At 36.7% G+C, this 20,880-nt stretch overlaps 3 protein-coding genes across 3 annotated transcripts; 2 read left to right on the top strand and 1 right to left on the bottom strand.

The window, feature by feature from the left end:
- Window positions 1-169: 169 nt before the first annotated feature.
- LOC136773287 (uncharacterized) lies at window positions 170-1,689 on the top strand. The gene is made up of 2 exons (XM_066726844.1): window positions 170-759; window positions 832-1,689. The coding sequence occupies exons 1-2, from the start codon at window positions 285-287 to the stop codon at window positions 1,581-1,583; spliced, it is 1,227 nt and encodes a 408-aa protein (XP_066582941.1). The 5' UTR covers window positions 170-284; the 3' UTR covers window positions 1,584-1,689.
- Window positions 1,690-1,797: 108 nt separating this feature from the next.
- LOC136773288 (receptor-binding cancer antigen expressed on SiSo cells-like) lies at window positions 1,798-3,505 on the top strand. The gene is made up of 4 exons (XM_066726845.1): window positions 1,798-2,197; window positions 2,328-2,483; window positions 2,546-2,659; window positions 2,716-3,505. Exons 1-4 carry the CDS (start codon window positions 2,033-2,035, stop codon window positions 2,905-2,907), a joined length of 627 nt encoding a protein of 208 aa, XP_066582942.1. The 5' UTR covers window positions 1,798-2,032; the 3' UTR covers window positions 2,908-3,505.
- Window positions 3,506-3,639: 134 nt separating this feature from the next.
- LOC136773286 (zinc finger protein 569-like) lies at window positions 3,640-6,968 on the bottom strand. Its single transcript, XM_066726843.1, has 9 exons — window positions 6,336-6,968; window positions 5,854-6,260; window positions 5,495-5,773; window positions 5,249-5,429; window positions 4,934-5,176; window positions 4,637-4,855; window positions 4,229-4,552; window positions 3,995-4,149; window positions 3,640-3,928 (listed from the first exon to the last, which is right to left on the bottom strand). The coding sequence occupies exons 1-9, from the start codon at window positions 6,660-6,662 to the stop codon at window positions 3,751-3,753; spliced, it is 2,313 nt and encodes a 770-aa protein (XP_066582940.1). The 5' UTR covers window positions 6,663-6,968; the 3' UTR covers window positions 3,640-3,750.
- Between the last annotated feature and the right edge of the window lie 13,912 nt (window positions 6,969-20,880).

Here is a 20,880-nt window from a genome sequence, read left to right as displayed (position 1 = left end):
ATTAACTGAGAGATCGTTCAAAATATTATCTCTTAAACGTGGAGGTTGTGACCCAGTAACACGACTGATCTTAAGTTTATCGCGAGTTTTTTTATACAATATCATGTAGCTTTCATGAACTATCTGTACTTTAACAAAAGCGTATAAATACATTTTTAGATATGGAGCCTAAATTTTGGGTTTGTTCTCAGAACAATTGTGGCAAAGATACACATATAGCACTACTCGGCAGGAAGCTTGCCCTTCAGAAACATTTAAATGAGTCATTTTGAACATGATAACTGATGAATGAATGCGAGTGTGAAGATGTTTTAAGAGAGGGGCAGTTCATGATAGGTAGACATAAATATACAATCAAGAAAAGTTTGTTCTTCAGACGAAGATCGCGTAGCGCGCTATTAGCTTCGTCAGATGGTCATTTTTTATATTTCATTGTTTGTAGTAAAAAGCTGTTTAATTCGATTATAATTTATATTATTCACACTGTTCGCACACAAAAGAAGAATAAAATGGAATTTCCAAAGTGGACGATAATCTTCGCAGTGTTACTCACGATTTACCTGAAGGAAGTTAACAGTCAAACTTCAAATTCTGAAGAGAAACAAGGTGTTTGTCCTCCACTGCTACCGGTACAGATCTGTTCGCGATCCTGCTTCTCGGATTTTCATTGTCAAGGGCCAGGAAAATGCTGTCCCACTAGTTGCGGAGGCTTTGTTTGTTCACGACCTGTCAGTGCCCGAAAGCCACAACAACCCGCAGGTTAGAATAAAAATTCTTTGCTAACTATATGTCTGTCAGCACTATTGAAATAATACTTCATTATTATTATAGAAAACCCCGGATCTTGTCCCGCTTATCCTACCGGACCCTGGGTTTGTTCATCCACTTGTACAGTTGACAGTGACTGCAAAGGGATAAAAAAATGCTGTAGAAATCGATGCGGTGCTTTTACTTGTCAGAATTCTGAGAGTGACGTTATAAATTCTGTAGATGACTCCACCGAACCGCAGCCGGTCAAGCCTATCGATGCAATTCCAGAAAATCCAAACCCCAACGAGGGAATTCCAGGAAATTTAAATCCTAACGATAGAATTCCAGTAACTCCTAGCCTTAACGAGGGAATACCAATAAATCCGAGTCCTAACGAAAGAATTCCTGAAAATAGAAATTCCTTTGACAGAGGAGTTCCAGAGAATCCAGGCAATACTTACGACAGATTGCCTGTAACACCAAATCTTTATGATAGAGCTCCAGGCAATCCAAATGTTTACGATAGATTTCCTGTAACACCAAATCCTTACGGCAGATTTCCAGAAAATCCAAATCCTTACGACAGAGTTCCTTTAAGGTCCAATCCTTACGATAGAATTCCGATAAATTCAAATCCTTACGACAGATTTCCTTTAAACCCAAATCCTTATTACGACAGAATACCAGTAAATTCAAATCCATATGATAGAATCCCTGTACATCGAAGTCCTTACGATTTAGAATTCAATCCTGGATTTAATCCTTATCCATACAATCCTTACGAAAATCCTGGACCTTATCGAGTTAATCCTATAATTCCAGATTTTATTTAAGAATAATAGTTCATTTTTTTATGTAAATATAATTTAATTATGACTTTCACTAATAAATGAGTATATAAACTGTTTCTTAAACCAACTAAATTTTGTTATTTGTTGTACGTATTATTTTTATGCATATATATGCCGGCCGATACAGCCAGATGACACGGATGATGGTATTGATAGTATACAGGTATGCATATATATACATATATATATGTACTACACATTCAGCTGATACCACAGACCACACCATTCTTTGCTACGTTGTTAGGTTAGAAATCGCAATAGCTCTAGCGATATTCTAGTCTACTTAACAAATTCTATTAATGTTCTAAGAAAGTTTTAAACTATAGGAATAGTTTTATATTCTGCTCATTATGATTTAGGTGTGAAAGAAAATTTGTTTAAACTTCGTTTTATTTCATCGATGAAAGAACGTGACGCTCGAAGTTGACGCTATGGCCGTTGAATTTTTGGCAAATCGACTGAAAGCCCTTTTTATTATTTTGTTGGGTCTTTTTAAACGCGCGCTGTGCTGTCTGAGAAGAAGAAGAAGATCTTCTTGCGATGCTATTCCTCTAGCAGCCGTAGGTGTTCTTCCAACAATTGTAAACAATAACACAGTGAGTGTCAATAGTATTGGTTATAACCCCACCTTAAAAAAAGTAGTTACTTTATTTCTAGCAAAGCAATTTGTTTAAAAAACTTTAATTTATACGCGGATGGTAGTAATTATGGAGATGCTTACTCAAGGAATTGGAGCAGTGGGATCACTGGGAAGAAAGTCCTGTTGTTGTTATTCCTGACAAACCTATCAACCCCATTCAAGCAAAAATTGACCAGTATCGACAACAAGCTACAAAATCTTTGGAGCCTGAACTAGAAGAAGCACAGACTAATTTCTTTGAGGTAAATAAGCTAATTATCAAATCAGTCCTCTGATTCATACAATCAATAAATCTTTTATATAGGATATGACACCAAAGATCACAAAACAACTGAAAATTCTAGTTAAGGACAAACAAATGCAAAACCAACAGCTTAACCCTGCAAAATTTGCAGTAATTAGTGATCCGATACCAACAGTAAGTAATGGAATTTTTCCTTAAAAGCTTTATATTATAAAACAACTTTTTATTAGAATGATCTCCAAGAGTGGGAGGAAAATACAGTTAGCTGGGAAGGAGAGACAATTGAAGAGTTTGGCGATCCAGCAGAAGTGCTAAGGGAGCAAAGAAGAAAAGAGAGAGAGCAACGTTTATTGGAACAGCAGCTGAAACGCCAAGAACGTTGTTCCAGACCACAACCACTTGCTGCAAAATTGAACTCTTGAAATCGAATTAATTATTGACTTATTTGAGAATTATTGCACATATTGGCTATCTAAATACTAGTACTCCTAATGGAGTAAAGAATTCATTGCATTTATTCAAGTAAATGTTTGATGCTACTCTAATAATAAAAGCAACAATACAAGTTATATGCTCAAAATTATCAGACAAAAGTAGTGCATCCTTTTAGGTTGATCACAATTTTTTTTTACAAACTATCTATTTTTATCAAAAGTTAATGTGTACCATATAACCCCTTCATTAGAGTATTAAGTGTGTCAACAGATATTTATATATTCAAATTGAATTACACTCAGGAGCTGAAGTTTCAAATTTTATAGAAAAGCAAAGTTTCAAAAGTTTATAAAAAATGTTACTGTAGACGAGAAGAGTAAAGACACATTTTTTTGCAAAATAATATTTTTTTAAATGACTTAGCCTAGGATTTTTACATTAAATAAAATTTCTTTTTATGGCTTTGTGCTAAAAAAATTCTCTAATATTACTCCTATTATTTTATCTTGATGGCTATGAAGTATACGGATTAACAATATACTATGAACTCTCGACCGTTATGAAAAATAAAGTGTCACATAATAATAGTTTTCTAGGAGCATGTAATTATTATCTTAATGAAGAAAAAATAGCTTTTAAATTCATTAATAAGATCAATCTTAAACAAAAACTTAATATTTAATACAGAGGCATCAATTTTTAGATACTTATGCTAATAATAATTTGACTTGAACTTTATTTCAGAAAATTGGTCGATAAAATACGAGGCACGGCTATTGGTTGAATTTATCCAGGCAAGAAAAATATCTAAATTTTTCCTTACATATAACTCATTTTTCAGGCTCTTCAGCGTGTTCCGTTTTTATATGATGTGTAAAAGTGTATTGTGTCGTAAATCTCTTTTTACAGTAAGGACATTGATACGGCATCACAGGATGGGCAGATCGCAAATGCGCTACTGCTAGTTCTCTTAGAACAAACGGGGATTGGCATACACCACAGCGATATCTATGAAACGAATGAAAATAAGACCCCAGCTAATTAAAAAACATTTAATAATATGACTGATCGTACCCTCCAGCAGTTCTGATTAAGGTTCGTTTCAAAGGCGCTAGTGGGCTTCCCTCGCTTATTTCAACATTCGCTTCAATCAATGGCACTGTTACTTCCAGAGAAGTTTCGGGAGTTAAGGTCGGCATGGAATTATTTTCAGTATCATTTCCATTCTTCTACGAATTAAAGTAGGTACATTAATACAAGCATTATTAAAGTTAATTTTAGTTATAAAGTGTCATTGGTTCTACATACTGTATGATCTACGTGTACTCTCATGTGTGAGTTTCTAGATTGCGAAGTAGAAAAAGATGCGTTGCACTTTGAGCACTTATACTTTTTACTATTATTTTGAGTTTGCTGTTTGGATACTGAACTTTTTTTCGCAAAATTCCCATTGCACTGATGCGTTAAAAGAGATACTTCTTTAAAAAATAATTTATTACACTTTGAGCAATGATACGATCTATCCGGCGTATGCGTTTTTTGATGAGCTTTGTGCAAGCTTTTTTCCGCAAAAACTTTATTACAAACGTTGCATTGATAAACTTGGGCTATATTACTGCGTTTATGGGATACCTGTAAAATACAAAATTATCAAATTAAACTAATTAAATAAAAAAAAATGGTGATTTATATTAATTCCTATATTATTTTATTAACTTCGTGTCTTGATAATTGCCATTTTTCTTTAAGTGCTTTTTTACACTTTTGATTATTATAAGTTTTACAACTTAAGTTGTCTGAATGTGTTTTTAAGTGTGCCAACATCGTACTGTGATCGTTAAACCATTCTAAGCAAATTCCGCATCTAGCTACATTTTTATTCTTTTTGCTTTTGGATGGTGCTTCGTCAAGAATGTCGTCGTTTCTTCTTAATATCTAAGTAATTTATTACATTCATTTTATTAGAATAAATTAATTTTTTGTGAGTTTATAAAACAAAAGTAAAATTTTTACATTTGAGTAACGAAGAATTCCTGCTTGGGATCTTGCTTCTTTAGCTTCTCTTTGAGCATTCAGTGCTTCTTCCTGCTCTACTACCATCATGGTAGGAGACACAGGTTGTTGATTGTGCTCACTTAATCGATGAGCAGCCAAACGAATAAAAAGGCCAAAAGATCGTCCGCAAATATTACATTTATGCCGTTTTGGCTCATGCGTACGCATGTGATTAGATAAAGCACTTTGTTGAGTACAGACCTAAGAAAAAAATAATTCAACAAAGTTAGCACATAAAAAAAGGAAAGAAATATTTTTTTTGTTAAAAATTACTTTGCCACATGTAAGACACATTAGGGACTTCGTATTTTCTGACTTTAGTTTTGTTTTTTCTACAATCTTAATTGTATGAGGCTTATTTTCACTATGAGGAGGCCGTAACGAAATTGCAGAATAATTGCTAGACTTATGTAATTCCATATGATCTTTGTATAATTCATCACTATAAAAAAATCTGTGAAAGAAAGAAAGATTTATTTATTTAAGACATTACTAAGTATATCCTCTGATAGTATCTACCTATTGCAAGGAAAGCAATGAGTATTATGTCCAATTTCAACAGCTTCCCCTAAATGATCTCTTATTCTATGGTGCTTTAACATTTCCCAACTAATAAATTTACGATCGCATTGATCACAATTTTTCAAAGAATCCTGACAATCTAAAATCACTTTAAGATGATCAGTTGCCTCATGCTCAGCTAGATCTTTCACAGACTGGAATATTACTGAGCATTTTCGGCATGTGTATAATCTAGGGCAATATAATTGTAAGTGTTTTGTTAAGGCTTCCTTTGTTCTAAAATAGCAATAAATAAAAGTTTTAAGTTTCTGACAAATTCTTGAGAAGAAAATAAGTCTACAGAAAAATGAACTTACTTATAATATATATTACATGGTGAACACCAAAATGCAGAGCTTAAGCCACTTCTAGGTGATATATCTTTGCGATCATTTAATGTTAGGTTACCTTTTAAAACCTGTTCTAAAATACTAGTTGGTTTATCATTTTTGTTCTTCTTTGACATAAGACTTTTTCCTTGACTGTAATCTGTAGTCTCTATATTAGAATTATTACTCTTTATTCCCAATTCACATATTGCATCATTAGTACCTATTAGTGAATTTATTTCCTCAATCTCAACTTCACAAGGTAATTCAGGCAAATCTTCTATACTTTGAGTTAGTTCATCAGCTTCCATGGTTACAGAATTTTCAGGAGGTAGAGATATTGGTAAAGGAACTAGTGGTGGTGGGCCCCGTGGCCTCTCAACACAAAGTTTTGCCTGTAATTAATACCAAATTTCAGTAATATAAAATTATATAAAATTGAAAATAAATTATACTGCGGATAGTATTACCTGACAAGGATCGGGTGAACTCTTCATAGCATTAAAAAAAATTTGCACAGATTCAATGTTCTTGCATGATAACAATTCTAAATGCATATTTTTATAAACACTTAAACAGTACTCCCTAAATTCATATGCATCATCCAGTCTAGCAGCACAAAATTGGCAGATTTGCTTAGGCAGGGGGTCAGTTTTGTAAACAAGAACTGGCAAGCAAGCCCTTAATTTCTGTGCTACTTTTCTCTGTAACCCTTCAGTACCAAATATTGGCAACATCTCTTTTTTTTGTTCTGCACATAGCCTACATGCATTTTCCCATTTATTTCCCACGTTCATTGTCAATTTAGAAAAAAAAATTAACACTCATGGGTTTATTTAGTAGTATCATAAAGTGTATAAGAAACAAATTACATCAAATCATATGTAGATATACATACAACATATATGTCACGTTTTTTGTAATGATACATCAGAAGAGATATGAGGTTTGTTCTAGTGTTGCCCGTCACTTTCTACACACTTTTACCATGCGCTCTTTTTTTAACGGGTCGTCGCGGATTCACGCGGAGTGCGGACCAACGCGGACGGACTTTACGCAATACTCAGACTCAGGGCTCAGGGCAGTGCAGGGCAGTCTGCAACTCAGAGATCATCAGGTCAGGAGAGCAGCAACAACAACTGAAATGTCTGCCTGCCTTGCCGCGCTTCCATGGCGGCGCCACCGCCCAACATTACATTAGCGCCATTAGCGGGACAACCTGAGAGAGAGTAAGTGGGACTAGTGGGGGAGGGGCCGACCAGTGCGACCACCAGTAGTGGGTGCATCCAGCCAGAAGCACAACCGTTCAGTGAGCGGCGAGCGCTCGGTGAGCGCTCGCCAAATCCCCTAGACAAAAGTACTGGATGAGGTGCGGCGACACTTTGCCACCCGGGAGTAATAATTTCGCTCTATGAGGTTGGCAGCACTTAGCGCTTGAAGCATTTTATTCAAGATGCGATCTCATAGCAAATTTGGTGTACAACTAATGCATAAGCTGCATATGTATGCGTGTATACAAGTAAATATGAGATATCTGAAATAAGAATTGGAGCAAAGGAGCATAGCGTGAGAAATAAGTAAGGCATTTAATTTGAATGAAATATAAAAATAGATTTAATATTATTAATTGAAAAGGATGATTTTTCTAATCACTTTATTAATGATATTAAATAGTTATTTGAAATTAAATACACATGAAAATTTAATAATCAGATAAGTTAATATTTTATATTTTGATTGCTATTGCATGAAGAAATTAGTGTTAGCAAACGTTCTCTGTATTAAGATAAAGATTTTATTTCGCAGGTTATTTCAAATGAATATGTCAGATTTTTCTCAATGGTGTGGTGTATTCTATGGTAAACTACAGTGATCCCTCCTTCAATTGATGCACAGATGGACATGGCTAACCGTTTAAGAAGAAGCTATGAAATAAAAAACCTATAAATATAAAGATTGATATGCTGAATAAGTATTAAGTAAGTAGCAATATCATTACCACATGTAAATGAGTTAGAATCCATTGCAATTAATGAGAAAAACATAATATGATTTATTCGGTATAATACACAAGTGAGATCAACATGTATATTCTCACACGTATTAGGTTTTATATGTGCTTATTATCATCTCTGTATTTACTTGTATATTAATAATTACAAATTTTGATTTGCACATGACCTAATAGATACAGAGATGATAATAAGCACATATAAAACCTAATACGTGTGAGAATATACATGTTGGTCTCACTTGTGTATTATACCGAATAAATCATATTATGTTTTTCTCATTAATTGCAATGGATTCTAACTCATTTACATGTGGTAATGATATTGCTACTTACTTAATACTTATTCAGCATATCAATCTTTATATTTATAGGTTTTTTATTTCATAGCTTCTTCTTAAACGGTTAGCCATGTCCATCTGTGCATCAATTGAAGGAGGGATCACTGTAGTTTACCATAGAATACACCACACCATTGAGAAAAATCTGACATATTCATTTGAAATAACCTGCGAAATAAAATCTTTATTTTAATACAGAGAACGTTTGCTAACACTAATTTCTTCATGCAATAGCAATCAAAATATAAAATATTAACTTATCTGATTATTAAATTTTCATGTGTATTTAATTTCAAATAACTATTTAATATCATTAATAAAGTGATTAGAAAAATCATCCTTTTCAATTAATAATATTAAATCTATTTTTATATTACATTCAAATTAAATGCCTTACTTATTTCTCACGCTAGGCTCCTTTGCTCCAATTCTTATTTCAGATATCTCATATTTACTTGTATACACGCATACATATGCAGCTTATGTATTAGTTGTACATCAAATTTGCTATGAGATCGCATCTTGAATAAAATGCTTCAAGCGCTAAGTGCTGCCAACCTCATAGAGCGAAATTACTACTCCCGGGTGGCAAAGTGTCGCCGCACCCTGGATGAAACTGCTCATTAACGGAAATCCGTATACCGACATTACAGAGCAAAAACTATTTCGCATGCAGCTTCGTTATTTGTTGACGGATTGTAAAGTTATTACAGGTTTTTGGAAATGCCAGAAGCTTATCTACTAAGTTACGTTAGGACAATTAACAAGAAATGAAAAAAACTTTTTGTTTAAATAAATAAATTAACATTATTGAGAAACAGCAATTAAATCGCAAAATCCCCCAACGTAATTTACTAGATAATGTTCATACGTTTCCAAAAAGTCCACATAAATGCAAATCCGTCAAGAAATGACGATGCTGCATGCGAAATAAATAATGGAAGAATTTCGTGTTCGGGAAGTCGCTAACACGAAATTCTTCCATTATTTATTTCGCATGCAGCATCGTCATTTCTTGACGGATTTGCATTTATGTGGACTTTTTGGAAACGTATGAACATTATCTAGTAAAGTACGTTGGGGGATTTTGCGATTTAATTGCTGTTTCTCAATAATGTTAATTTATTTATTTAAACAAAAATTTTTTTTCATTTCTTGTTAATTGACCTAACGTAACTTAGTAGATAAGCTTCTGGCATTTCCAAAAGCCTGTAATAACTTTACAATCCGTCAACAAATGACGACGCTGGATGCGAAATAGTTTTCGCCCTGTAATGTCGGTATACGGAATCCCGTTAAGGTGTGGTGTGCTCTTGGCACTTCTACAAGATTCCCAAAGATCAGAAAATTAATTCGAATCATTTACTAATCGGAAGGGATCTTGTAGAAGTGAGCCCCCCCACCACGACAAGGTGGCACACCGTCGGGGAGGGAGGCGGCGCCGCCCCACCTGAAACAAAAAGAAAACAAAAATATACTTGAAAAAACGAGTATTCAACCCGAAATGTGGAAGGATTTTCAAGGAAAATATTCCCACATTTCAGATTCTAATTAGGAATTTCAAGGACAGACAAAGATATAAATTAATAAAGCATGCTACAAAAAGTGAATGAATAGAGAAACTAACTAAATTGTTACTTCTTTCTAGCTGTTAATTGAAAAGCTTCCTCCTCTCGAGCGTGAATGTTAATTCACACAAAGGTCAACCAGATCATGACTGATACTCTCCTCAGTGACTAATTACCCTTACATTCTTTGCCCCTTGGTGTGGATCCGAGTTGTCACACGAAGAACTACTACGTCGAGGAAACGATTTACACATCAATAAAGATGGACCCCTATTAGGTGAACTTAATGAGCCAACGTCGAGAGTCCACAAGGACAAAGTAAGTAAGGGTTGATAGTCGCTGAAGGAGGATCAGCCCGAGCCAGTTGACACTCGAGAGTCCACTTCTCAATAAACACCTGTACTTGAATTAACAATGAATGAAAGTAATAAAAGTAAATTTGCCTATCCTTGAAATTATTTAAATAAATGTGGACTTAAGTAAACGGAGAGTGTTTACTTCCTACTCCTTGGTAGCCTTGTCCTATAAGCGGCCTTCCTAAAACATAAAATAAATTAAACAATTATGAGAAATAAGAAAAGAATGTATTTGCCTGTACGTCTTCCTCCAACGACGGCTCGATTCCGAATGATGGTTTGGCTCACTCCAACCCAGGGTGGCAATGGCGCATGATTGGTGTCGGTTCGTGTTGGATTTATGCCGACAATCGACAATGTGGTCACTACCCATGGTCCTCTCCCGATCGAACTGAAACAGAAAAAAAACAAAAATATACTTGAAAAAACGATTATTCAACCCGAAATGTGGAAGGATTTTCAAAGAAAATATTTCCACATTTCAGATTCTATTTAGGAATTTCAAAGACAGACAAAGATATAAATTAATAAAGCATGCTACAAAAAGTGAATGAATAGAGAAACTAACTAAATTGTTACTTCTTTCTAGCTGTTAATTGAAAAGCTTCCTCCTCTCGAGCGTGAATGTTAATTCACACAAAGGTCAACCAGATCATGACTGATACTCTCCTCAGTGACTAATTACCCTTACATTCTTTGTCCCTTGGTGTGGATCCGAGTTGTCACACGAAGAACTACTACGTCGAGGAAACGATTTACACATCAATAAAGATGGACCCCTATTAGGTGAACTTAATGAGCCAACGTCGAGAGTCCACAAGGACAAAGTAAGTAAGGGTTGATAGTCGCTGAAGGAGGATCAGCCCGAGCCAGTTGACACTCGAGAGTCCACTTCTCAATAAACACCTGTACTTGAATTAACAATGAATGAAAGTAATAAAAGTAAATTTGCCTATCCTTGAAATTATTTAAATAAATGTGGACTTAAGTAAACGGAGAGTGTTTACTTCCTACTCCTTGGTAGCCTTGTCCTATAAGCGGCCTTCCTAAAACATAAAATAAATTAAACAATTATGAGAAATAAGAAAAGAATGTATTTGCCTGTACGTCTTCCTCCAACGACGGCTCGATTCCGATTGATGGTTTGACTCACTCCAACCCAGGGTGGCAATGGCGCATGATTGTTGTCGGTTCGTGTTGGATTTATGCCAACAATCGACAATGTGGTCACTACCCATGGTCCTCTCCCGATCCAACTGAAACAGAAAGAAAACAAAAATATACTTGAAAAAACGAGTATTCAACCCGAAATGTGGAAGGATTTTCAAAGAAAATATTTCCACATTTCAGATTCTAATTAGGAATTTCAAAGACAGACAAAGATATAAATTAATAAAGCATGCTACAAAAAGTGAATGAATAGAGAAACTAACTAAATTGTTACTTCTTTCTAGCTGTTAATTGAAAAGCTTCCTCCTCTCGAGCGTGAATGTTAATTCACACAAAGGTCAACCAGATCATGACTGATACTCTCCTCAGTGACTAATTACCCTTACATTCTTTGCCCCTTGGTGTGGATCCGAGTTGTCACACGAAGAACTACTACGTCGAGGAAACGATTTACACATCAATAAAGATGGACCCCTATTAGGTGAACTTAATGAGCCAACGTCGAGAGTCCACAAGGACAAAGTAAGTAAGGGTTGATAGTCGCTGAAGGAGGATCAGCCCGAGCCAGTTGACACTCGAGAGTCCACTTCTCAATAAACACCTGTACTTGAATTAACAATGAATGAAAGTAATAAAAGTAAATTTGCCTATCCTTGAAATTATTTAAATAAATGTGGACTTAAGTAAACGGAGAGTGTTTACTTCCTACTCCTTGGTAGCCTTGTCCTATAAGCGGCCTTCCTAAAACATAAAATAAATTAAACAATTATGAGAAATAAGAAAAGAATGTATTTGCCTGTACGTCTTCCTCCAACGACGGCTCGATTCCGAATGATGGTTTGACTCACTCCAACCCAGGGTGGCAATGGCGCATGATTGGTGTCGGTTCGTGTTGGATTTATGCCGACAATCGACAATGTGGTCACTACCCATGGTCCTCTCCCGATCCAACTGAAACAGAAAAAAAACAAAAATATACTTGAAAAAACGAGTATTCAACCCGAAATGTGGAAGGATTTTCAAAGAAAATATTTCCACATTTCAGATTCTATTTAGGAATTTCAAAGACAGACAAAGATATAAATTAATAAAGCATGCTACAAAAAGTGAATGAATAGAGAAACTAACTAAATTGTTACTTCTTTCTAGCTGTTAATTGAAAAGCTTCCTCCTCCCGAGCGTGAATGTTAATTCACACAAAGGTCAACCAGATCATGACTGATACTCTCCTCAGTGACTAATTACCCTTACATTCTTTGTCCCTTGGTGTGGATCCGAGTTGTCACACGAAGAACTACTACGTCGAGGAAACGATTTACACATCAATAAAGATGGACCCCTATTAGGTGAACTTAATGAGCCAACGTCGAGAGTCCACAAGGACAAAGTAAGTAAGGGTTGATAGTCGCTGAAGGAGGATCAGCCCGAGCCAGTTGACACTCGAGAGTCCACTTCTCAATAAACACCTGTACTTGAATTAACAATGAATGAAAGTAATAAAAGTAAATTTGCCTTTCCTTGAAATTATTTAAATAAATGTGGACTTAAGTAAACGGAGAGTGTTTACTTCCTACTCCTTGGTAGCCTTGTTCTATAAGAGTCCTTCCTAAAACATAAAATAAATTAAACAAATATGAGAAATAAGAAAAGAATGTATTTGCCTGTACGTCTTCCTCCAACGACGGCTCGATTTCGAATGATGGTTTGACTCACTCCAACCTAGGGTGGAAATGACCTCATGAAAGGTGTCGATTCGTTATGGGGTTTATATCGTTATTGGATACGAGGTCACTATCCATGGTCCTCTAGCGCTCGACCTGAAACAAACAAAAAAATTAGAATAAATTTGGAAAAAAACGAGAATTCAACCCGAAATGTGGAAGGATTTTCAAGGAAAATATTCCCACATTTCAGATTCTAATTAGGAATTTCAAGGACAGACAAAGATATAAATTAATAAAGCATGCTACAAAAAGTGAATGAAAACAGAAGCTAACGAAATTGTTACTTCTTTCCAGCGGTTAATTGAAAAGCTTCCTCCTCTCGAGCGTGAATGTTAATTCACACAAAGGTCAACCAGATCATGACTGATACTCTCCTCAGTGACTAATTACCCTTACTTTCTTTGTCCCTTGGTGTGGATCCGAGTTGTCACACGAAGAACTACTACGTCGAGGAAACGATTTACACATCAATAAAGATGGACCCCTATTAGGTGAACTTAATGAGCCAACGTCGAGAGTCCATAAGGATAAAGTAAGTAAGGGTTGATAGTCGTTGAAGGAGGATCAGCCCGAGCCAGTTGACACTCGAGTGTCCACTTCTCAATAAACACCTGTACTTGAATTAACAATGAATGAAAGTAATAAAAGTAAATTTGCCTATCATTGAAATTATTTAAATAAATGTGGACTTAAGTAAACGGACAGGTAATTAAGCCTTACTCGTTGACAGCCTTGTCCTATACTTGTCCCTCTTAAAACTTAAAAAAATTAAGCAAGTATGAAAAGTAGAAAAATAATTTGGATATTTGTCAGTACGTCCTCCTCTGATGACGGGTTTACTCCAAATAATGGTTTGTCTTTCTCCAACTGATGGAGAAAAGGGTACAGGGTTGGTATGAATTCCATATCGAATATATATCGATATTGGACAGTTTTGCCACTAGGAATAGTCCTCTTCCACTCCACCTGAAAATAAGAAATGTTAATAAAATTTGAAAAAACGAGTATTTAACCTTAAATATGGAAGGTTTTTCAAAAAAAATATTTCCGTATTTCATTTTATAATTTGGAATTTCAAGAACTGGCAAAAATGGTATTTAATACGATGATTCTACCAAAACATACGATTATAAAAAAAAGGGAAAATGGTATTTGATTCTAGTTATTAATTGAGATGCATCTTTCTCTCGAGAGAGTGAACGTTAATTTAATTGAGATGTGCCTTTATTAGTTGAACTGGACAAGTGGGAAGATAGAATCTCCGTGGAAAATGAAGTTGAGGTGATTCCCTTTATTTTAAAAGGAATTAAGAAACCTGAAAATGATACCCTACCTAATACCGAAAACTATAATGACTATCTAATTCACAAAGCTAAAGAGCCTACATATAACACCAATCTAAACCTAATGAAAAACAGAAAATACGCGCAAAAAGAAATAGACGATACGGAGGATCTGAAAAACATTAAAAACAAAACAAGAAATGATTTTAACCGAAGAATGGCCAACTGTAACCTACTGATAGGTTTTTGATCATTCTTAAGTTAATAAAAAAAATTTCCACGGTTTTACCCGTGGGACTCACTCATTCAGCGAATTCCCAGCCATAATTCATACTTATTCTGCGATAATACCGAAGATGGGAATGGTGATGTTGATGGCGATGATAATGGCGTTTATGATGACGATGGAGATAAGGACGCTGACGTTATGCACTCGCGAAAAAATAATTTTTAAACGGCACTGCGCGAATTCTTTTTAAGGTACACTTCTCGCGACAACCGCACTACGCGACGAGCAGCTCACGACTGACACTACAGACTCGGATTCTTAAATTAGCAGTGCGCTACGCGATTTCTTTTAAACGTACACTACGCGGGAGAACCGCACTACGCGACGAGCAGTTCACGACTGTCACTACAGATTCTGATTTTTAAATCAACAGTGCGCTACGCGATTTCTTTTAAACGTACACTACGCAGGAGAACCGCACTACGCGACGAGCACTTCACAACTGTCATTACAAATTCTGATTTTTAATTCAGAAGTGCGCTACGCGATTTCTTTTTAACGTACACTATGCAGGAGAACCGTCCTACGCGACAAGTAGTTCACGACTGGCACTACAGACTCGGATTTTTCAAACTGCACTGCGCGACGCGATATTTCTTTAACGTGCACTAGGCGGGACAACCGCACTACGCGATGAGCACTTCACGACTGACACTACGAGACTCGGATTATTCAAAAGGCACTATGCGACGCGATTTCTTTTTAACGTACACTACCGGGACAATCGCACTACGCGACGAGCAGTTCACGACTGACACTACAGACTCGGATTTTTAAAGTAGCAGTGCGCTACGCGATTTCTTTTAAACGTACACTACGCGGGAGAACCGCACTACGCGACGAGCACTTCACAACTGACACTTTGAGACACAAATTATTCAAAAGGCACTACGCGACGCGATTTCTTTTTAACGTACACTCGGGACAACCGCACTACGCAACGAGCAGTTCACGACTAACACTACAGACTCGGATTTTTAAAGTAGCAGTACGCTACGCGATTTCTTTTAAACGTACACTACGCGGGAGAACCGCACTACGCTACGAGCAGTTCACGACTGACACTACAGACTCGGATTTTTAAAGCAGCTGTGCGCTACGTGATTTCCTTTTAACGTACACTACGCAGGAGAACCACACTAGGCGACGAGCACTTCACAACTGTCATTACAAATTCTGATTTTTAATTCAGAAGTGCGCTACGCGATTTCTTTTAAACGTACACTACGCGGGAGAACCGCACTACGCGACGAGCACTTCACAACTGACACTTTGAGACACAAATTATTCAAAAGGCACTACGCGACGCGATTTCTTTTTAACGTACACTACCGGGACAATCGCACTACGCGACGAGCAGTTCACGACTGACACTACAGACTCGGATTTTTAAAGCAGCTATGCGCTACGCGATTTCTTTTTTACGAACACTACGCGAGAGAACCGCACTACGCGACGAGCACTTCACAACTGACACTTCGAGACTTGGATTTTTAAAGTAGCAGTGCGCTACGCGATTTCTTTTAAACGTACACTACGCGGGAGAACCGCACTACGCTACGAGCAGTTCACGACTGACACTACAGACTCGGATTTTTAAAGCAGCTGTGCGCTACGTGATTTCTTTTTAACGTACAATACGCAGGAGAACCACACTAGGCGACGAGCACTTCACAACTGTCATTACAAATTCTGATTTTTAATTCAGAAGTGCGCTACGCGATTTCTTTTTAACGAACACTACACGAGAGAACCGCACTACGCGACGAGCACTTCACGACTGACACTACAGACTCGGATTTTTAAAGCAGCTATGCGCTACGCGATTTCTTTTTTACGAACACTACGCGAGAGAACCGCACTACGCGACGAGCACTTCACAACTGACATTTCGAGACTTGGATTTTTAAAGTAGCAGTGCGCTACGCGATTTCTTTTAAACGTACACTACGCGGGAGAACCGCACTACGCTACGAGCAGTTCACGACTGACACTACAGACTCGGATTTTTAAAGCAGCTGTGCGCTACGTGATTTCTTTTTAACGTACAATACGCAGGAGAACCACACTAGGCGACGAGCACTTCACAACTGTCATTACAAATTCTGATTTTTAATTCAGAAGTGCGCTACGCGATTTCTTTTAAACGTACACTACGCGGGAGAACCGCACTACGCGACGAGCAGTTCACGACTGTCACTACAGATTCTGATTTTTAAATCAGCAGTGCGCTACGCGATTTCTTTTAAACGTACACTACGCGGGAGAACCGCACTACGCGACGAGCACTTCACAACTGTCATTACAAATTCTGATTTTTAATTCAGAAGTGCGCTACGCGATTTCTTTTTAACGAACACTACACGAGAGAACCGCACTACGCGACGAGCACTTCACGACTGACACTACAGACTCGGATTTTTAAAGCAGCTATGCGCTACGCGATTTCTTTTTTACGAACACTACGCGAGAGAACCGCACTACGCGACGAGCACTTCACAACTGACACTTCGAAACTTGGATTTTTAAAGTAGCAGTGCGCTACGCGATTTCTTTTAAACGTACACTACGCGGGAGAACCGCACTACGCTACGAGCAGTTCACGACTGACACTACAGACTCGGATTTTTAAAGCAGCTGTGCGCTACGTGATTTCTTTTTAACGTACAATACGCAGGAGAACCACACTAGGCGACGAGCACTTCACAACTGTCATTACAAATTCTGATTTTTAATTCAGAAGTGCGCTACGCGATTTCTTTTTAACGAACACTACACGAGAGAACCGCACTACGCGACGAGCACTTCACAACTGACACTTCGAGATTTGGATTTTTAAAGTAGCAGTGCGCTACGCGATTTCTTTTAAACGTACACTACGCGGGAGAACCGCAATACGCGACGAGCAGTTCACGACTGTCACTACAGATTCTGATTTTTAAATCAGCAGTGCGCTACGCTATTTCTTTTAAACGTACACTACGCGGGAGAACCGCACTACGCGACGAGCACTTCACAACTGTCATTACAAATTCTGATTTTTAATTCAGAAGTGCGCTACGCGATTTCTTTTTAACGAACACTACACGAGAGAACCGCACTACGCGACGAGCACTTCACGACTGACACTACAGACTCGGATTTTTAAAGCAGCTATGCGCTACGCGATTTCTTTTTTACGAACACTACGCGAGAGAACCGCACTACGCGACGAGCACTTCACAACTGACATTTCGAGACTTGGATTTTTAAAGTAGCAGTGCGCTACGCGATTTCTTTTAAACGTACACTACGCGGGAGAACCGCACTACGCTACGAGCAGTTCACGACTGACACTACAGACTCGGATTTTTAAAGCAGCTGTGCGCTACGTGATTTCTTTTTAACGTACAATACGCAGGAGAACCACACTAGGCGACGAGCACTTCACAACTGTCATTACAAATTCTGATTTTTAATTCAGAAGTGCGCTACGCGATTTCTTTTAAACGTACACTACGCGGGAGAACCGCACTACGCGACGAGCAGTTCACGACTGTCACTACAGATTCTGATTTTTAAATCAGCAGTGCGCTACGCGATTTCTTTTAAACGTACACTACGCGGGAGAACCGCACTACGCGACGAGCACTTCACAACTGTCATTACAAATTCTGATTTTTAATTCAGAAGTGCGCTACGCGATTTCTTTTTAACGAACACTACACGAGAGAACCGCACTACGCGACGAGCACTTCACGACTGACACTACGAGACTCGGATTATTCAAAAGGCACTACGCGACGTGATTTCTTTTCAACGTATACTACCGGGACAACCGCACTACGCGACGAGCAGTTCACGACTGTCACTATAGATTCTAATTTTTAAATCAGCAGTGCGCGACGCGATTTTTTTTAACGTATACTACGCAGGACAACCGCACTCCGCGACGAACACTTATCGGTTGACACTACGAAACTCGGATTTTTCAAACGGCACTGCTCGGCGCGATTTTTATTTCAACGTATACTACTCGGGACAACCGCATTCCGCGACGAGCACTTATCGAGTAACACTACGAAACTAGGATTTTTCAAACGGTATGCGCGACGCGAATTTTATTTCAACGTATACTACGCGGGACAACCGCACTGCGCGACGAACACTTATCGATTGACACTTCGAAACTCGGATTTTTCAAACGGCATTTCGTGACGCGAGTTTTATTTTAAGGTATACTACTCTGGAAAACCGCACTCCACGACGAGCACTTATCGACTGACACTACGAGACTCGGATTTTTCAAACGACACTCCTCGACGTGAAATTTTTAAACGCGCTCTCTCACTCTTTAGTGAAGTCGCTAACCGTAACAGAAATAAATTATTGCATGTAATTTTATAGAGTTAATTTTAATTTATTTAACTTTAATATAATTAAAGTAAAACTGGCAGGCTTTAACAGTCTTTGAGGCTTCTGTCTTTATTCGCTGCAGCACTCACACACACATACACAATAGACACGCTCCGCACTGACTGTAGTCACAAATTTTCTATTTATTACGCGAATTACACACAGATAAAAGCTTTTATTTTCATCACACTCTGCATTCATTACTATATATTCTATTAAAATATCCCAACTGCATTACTTAAATTTCCCTCTTGACATAATTAAATATGCGGAAATTATATAGAAAAGTTAAGTTTAATTTTTAAACAATTTATTGTCACCAATGCCGAATACTTATAATTGCACAACAATATTAAAAATTTTAACCAGAATTTTAAATTTATTTAGAAATTAATAATAATTAATAAAATCTTAAATAAATTTAAATTGTTTGTATAAAAATAATAAAAGCTAATTAAATTTATTCAAATTTTATAAAACGCGGCACAATTTTATTAATATTATAAAATAAATAGCTCATATGTGATGAAAATAAAACATTAAATTATTTTTAATCGCGACTAATTTAAACTAAATGTCAGTACTCAGTGGTTACGAAAAACCACAACGCGGAATCCACTGACGACCGGTACGCGGATAATTGATAACTGAGTTGATGTACCCGCTACGCGAGAGGGCTATGCGGAACAGGTATCGCTTATTGTGGGCGGGTTAATTAGCAATCGCACCTGATTGGTTGCAATTTGAGATATTCCGCAAATCAGTTGCGACTGCTATCGGTATGAGTAGGATCTCTTTCACCAACTTTTAAAATGATTATTTTGCCAAGTACGGATTGACCATTTTTTCGAAAATACTTATGCTAATACATTGCAATGTTAACAATTTTATATCATATGGCAAATTTAGCGTTTTAAAAGCCAGTGAAAAAGAATCTTAACGAGTAGTACCTGTCCCGGATGGTATTTTTTTGAAGCGCGAGTTTCAGTTTATCTATCAAATTTCCGCGTATGAGTTGTCAGTAAATCGCGCTGTTTCTTTTTATAATCACTGACATTTATTTCGCATTAGTCGCGATTAAAAATAATGTAGTGTTTTATTTTCATCAAATACGTGCTATTTTATTATTATGTTAATAAAATTTTACCGCTCTTTAATAAATCTATGTAAATTTAATTAAAATAAATTATTTTGTTACAGTTTAATTAATTTTAAGTAAATTTTCATTCATTATTATTGATTTTATATAATACAATAATTTTATGGAATACTGTATGTGATGAAAATAAAAGCTTTCATTTGTAAAAGCAGTGTAATAATTAGAAAACTCGTAAAAATTGTCAGTGTGCAGTACACGCGTGTGCGTGTTTAGTGCTTGCACGATTAAAAGTAGAAGATTCAAGGACTCTCTTAACCCATAATTCTCATTATTTTATTTTGAAGTTAAATGAACTATAAAATGAACTCACTACAGTTTAATAAAATAATATTTGTTATACATTAGACGGTCTTATTCTAAAATGAATGCGCGTTTAAAAATTCCACGCCGTGTAGTGACATTTAAAAAATTCGTGTTGCGTAGTGCCGTTTAAAAATAATTCTTTTGTAAGTGAATATCGTCATTATATATGCTGTTTTGCAATTAATTTACAACAAAAAATGTAGTTAATAAATATTTTAAAACATCTGCATGTTATAATAAATGATGTTCTGTTAAACAAATGTCTGCATTTATACTATTTATAGTTCCCACTTACATCTGACGTGTATAACGAAATTTACCGAGCTCAGACGAAGTTTTTTATAAGTTTTTTTAATAGTGTATAGACACTGTGGAAAATTGATCGCCGTCTTTGAAATTCGTAGAGAAAGTACGAA

The sequence above is a fragment of the Prorops nasuta genome, unplaced genomic scaffold (genome assembly GCF_024137725.1).
Source record: "Prorops nasuta isolate Cenicafe-Biocafe unplaced genomic scaffold, Cenicafe_Pnas_1.2 PNAS00005, whole genome shotgun sequence".
Classification (NCBI taxonomy): domain Eukaryota; kingdom Metazoa; phylum Arthropoda; class Insecta; order Hymenoptera; family Bethylidae; genus Prorops; species Prorops nasuta.
This window is presented reverse-complemented; position numbering and strand designations above follow the sequence as displayed.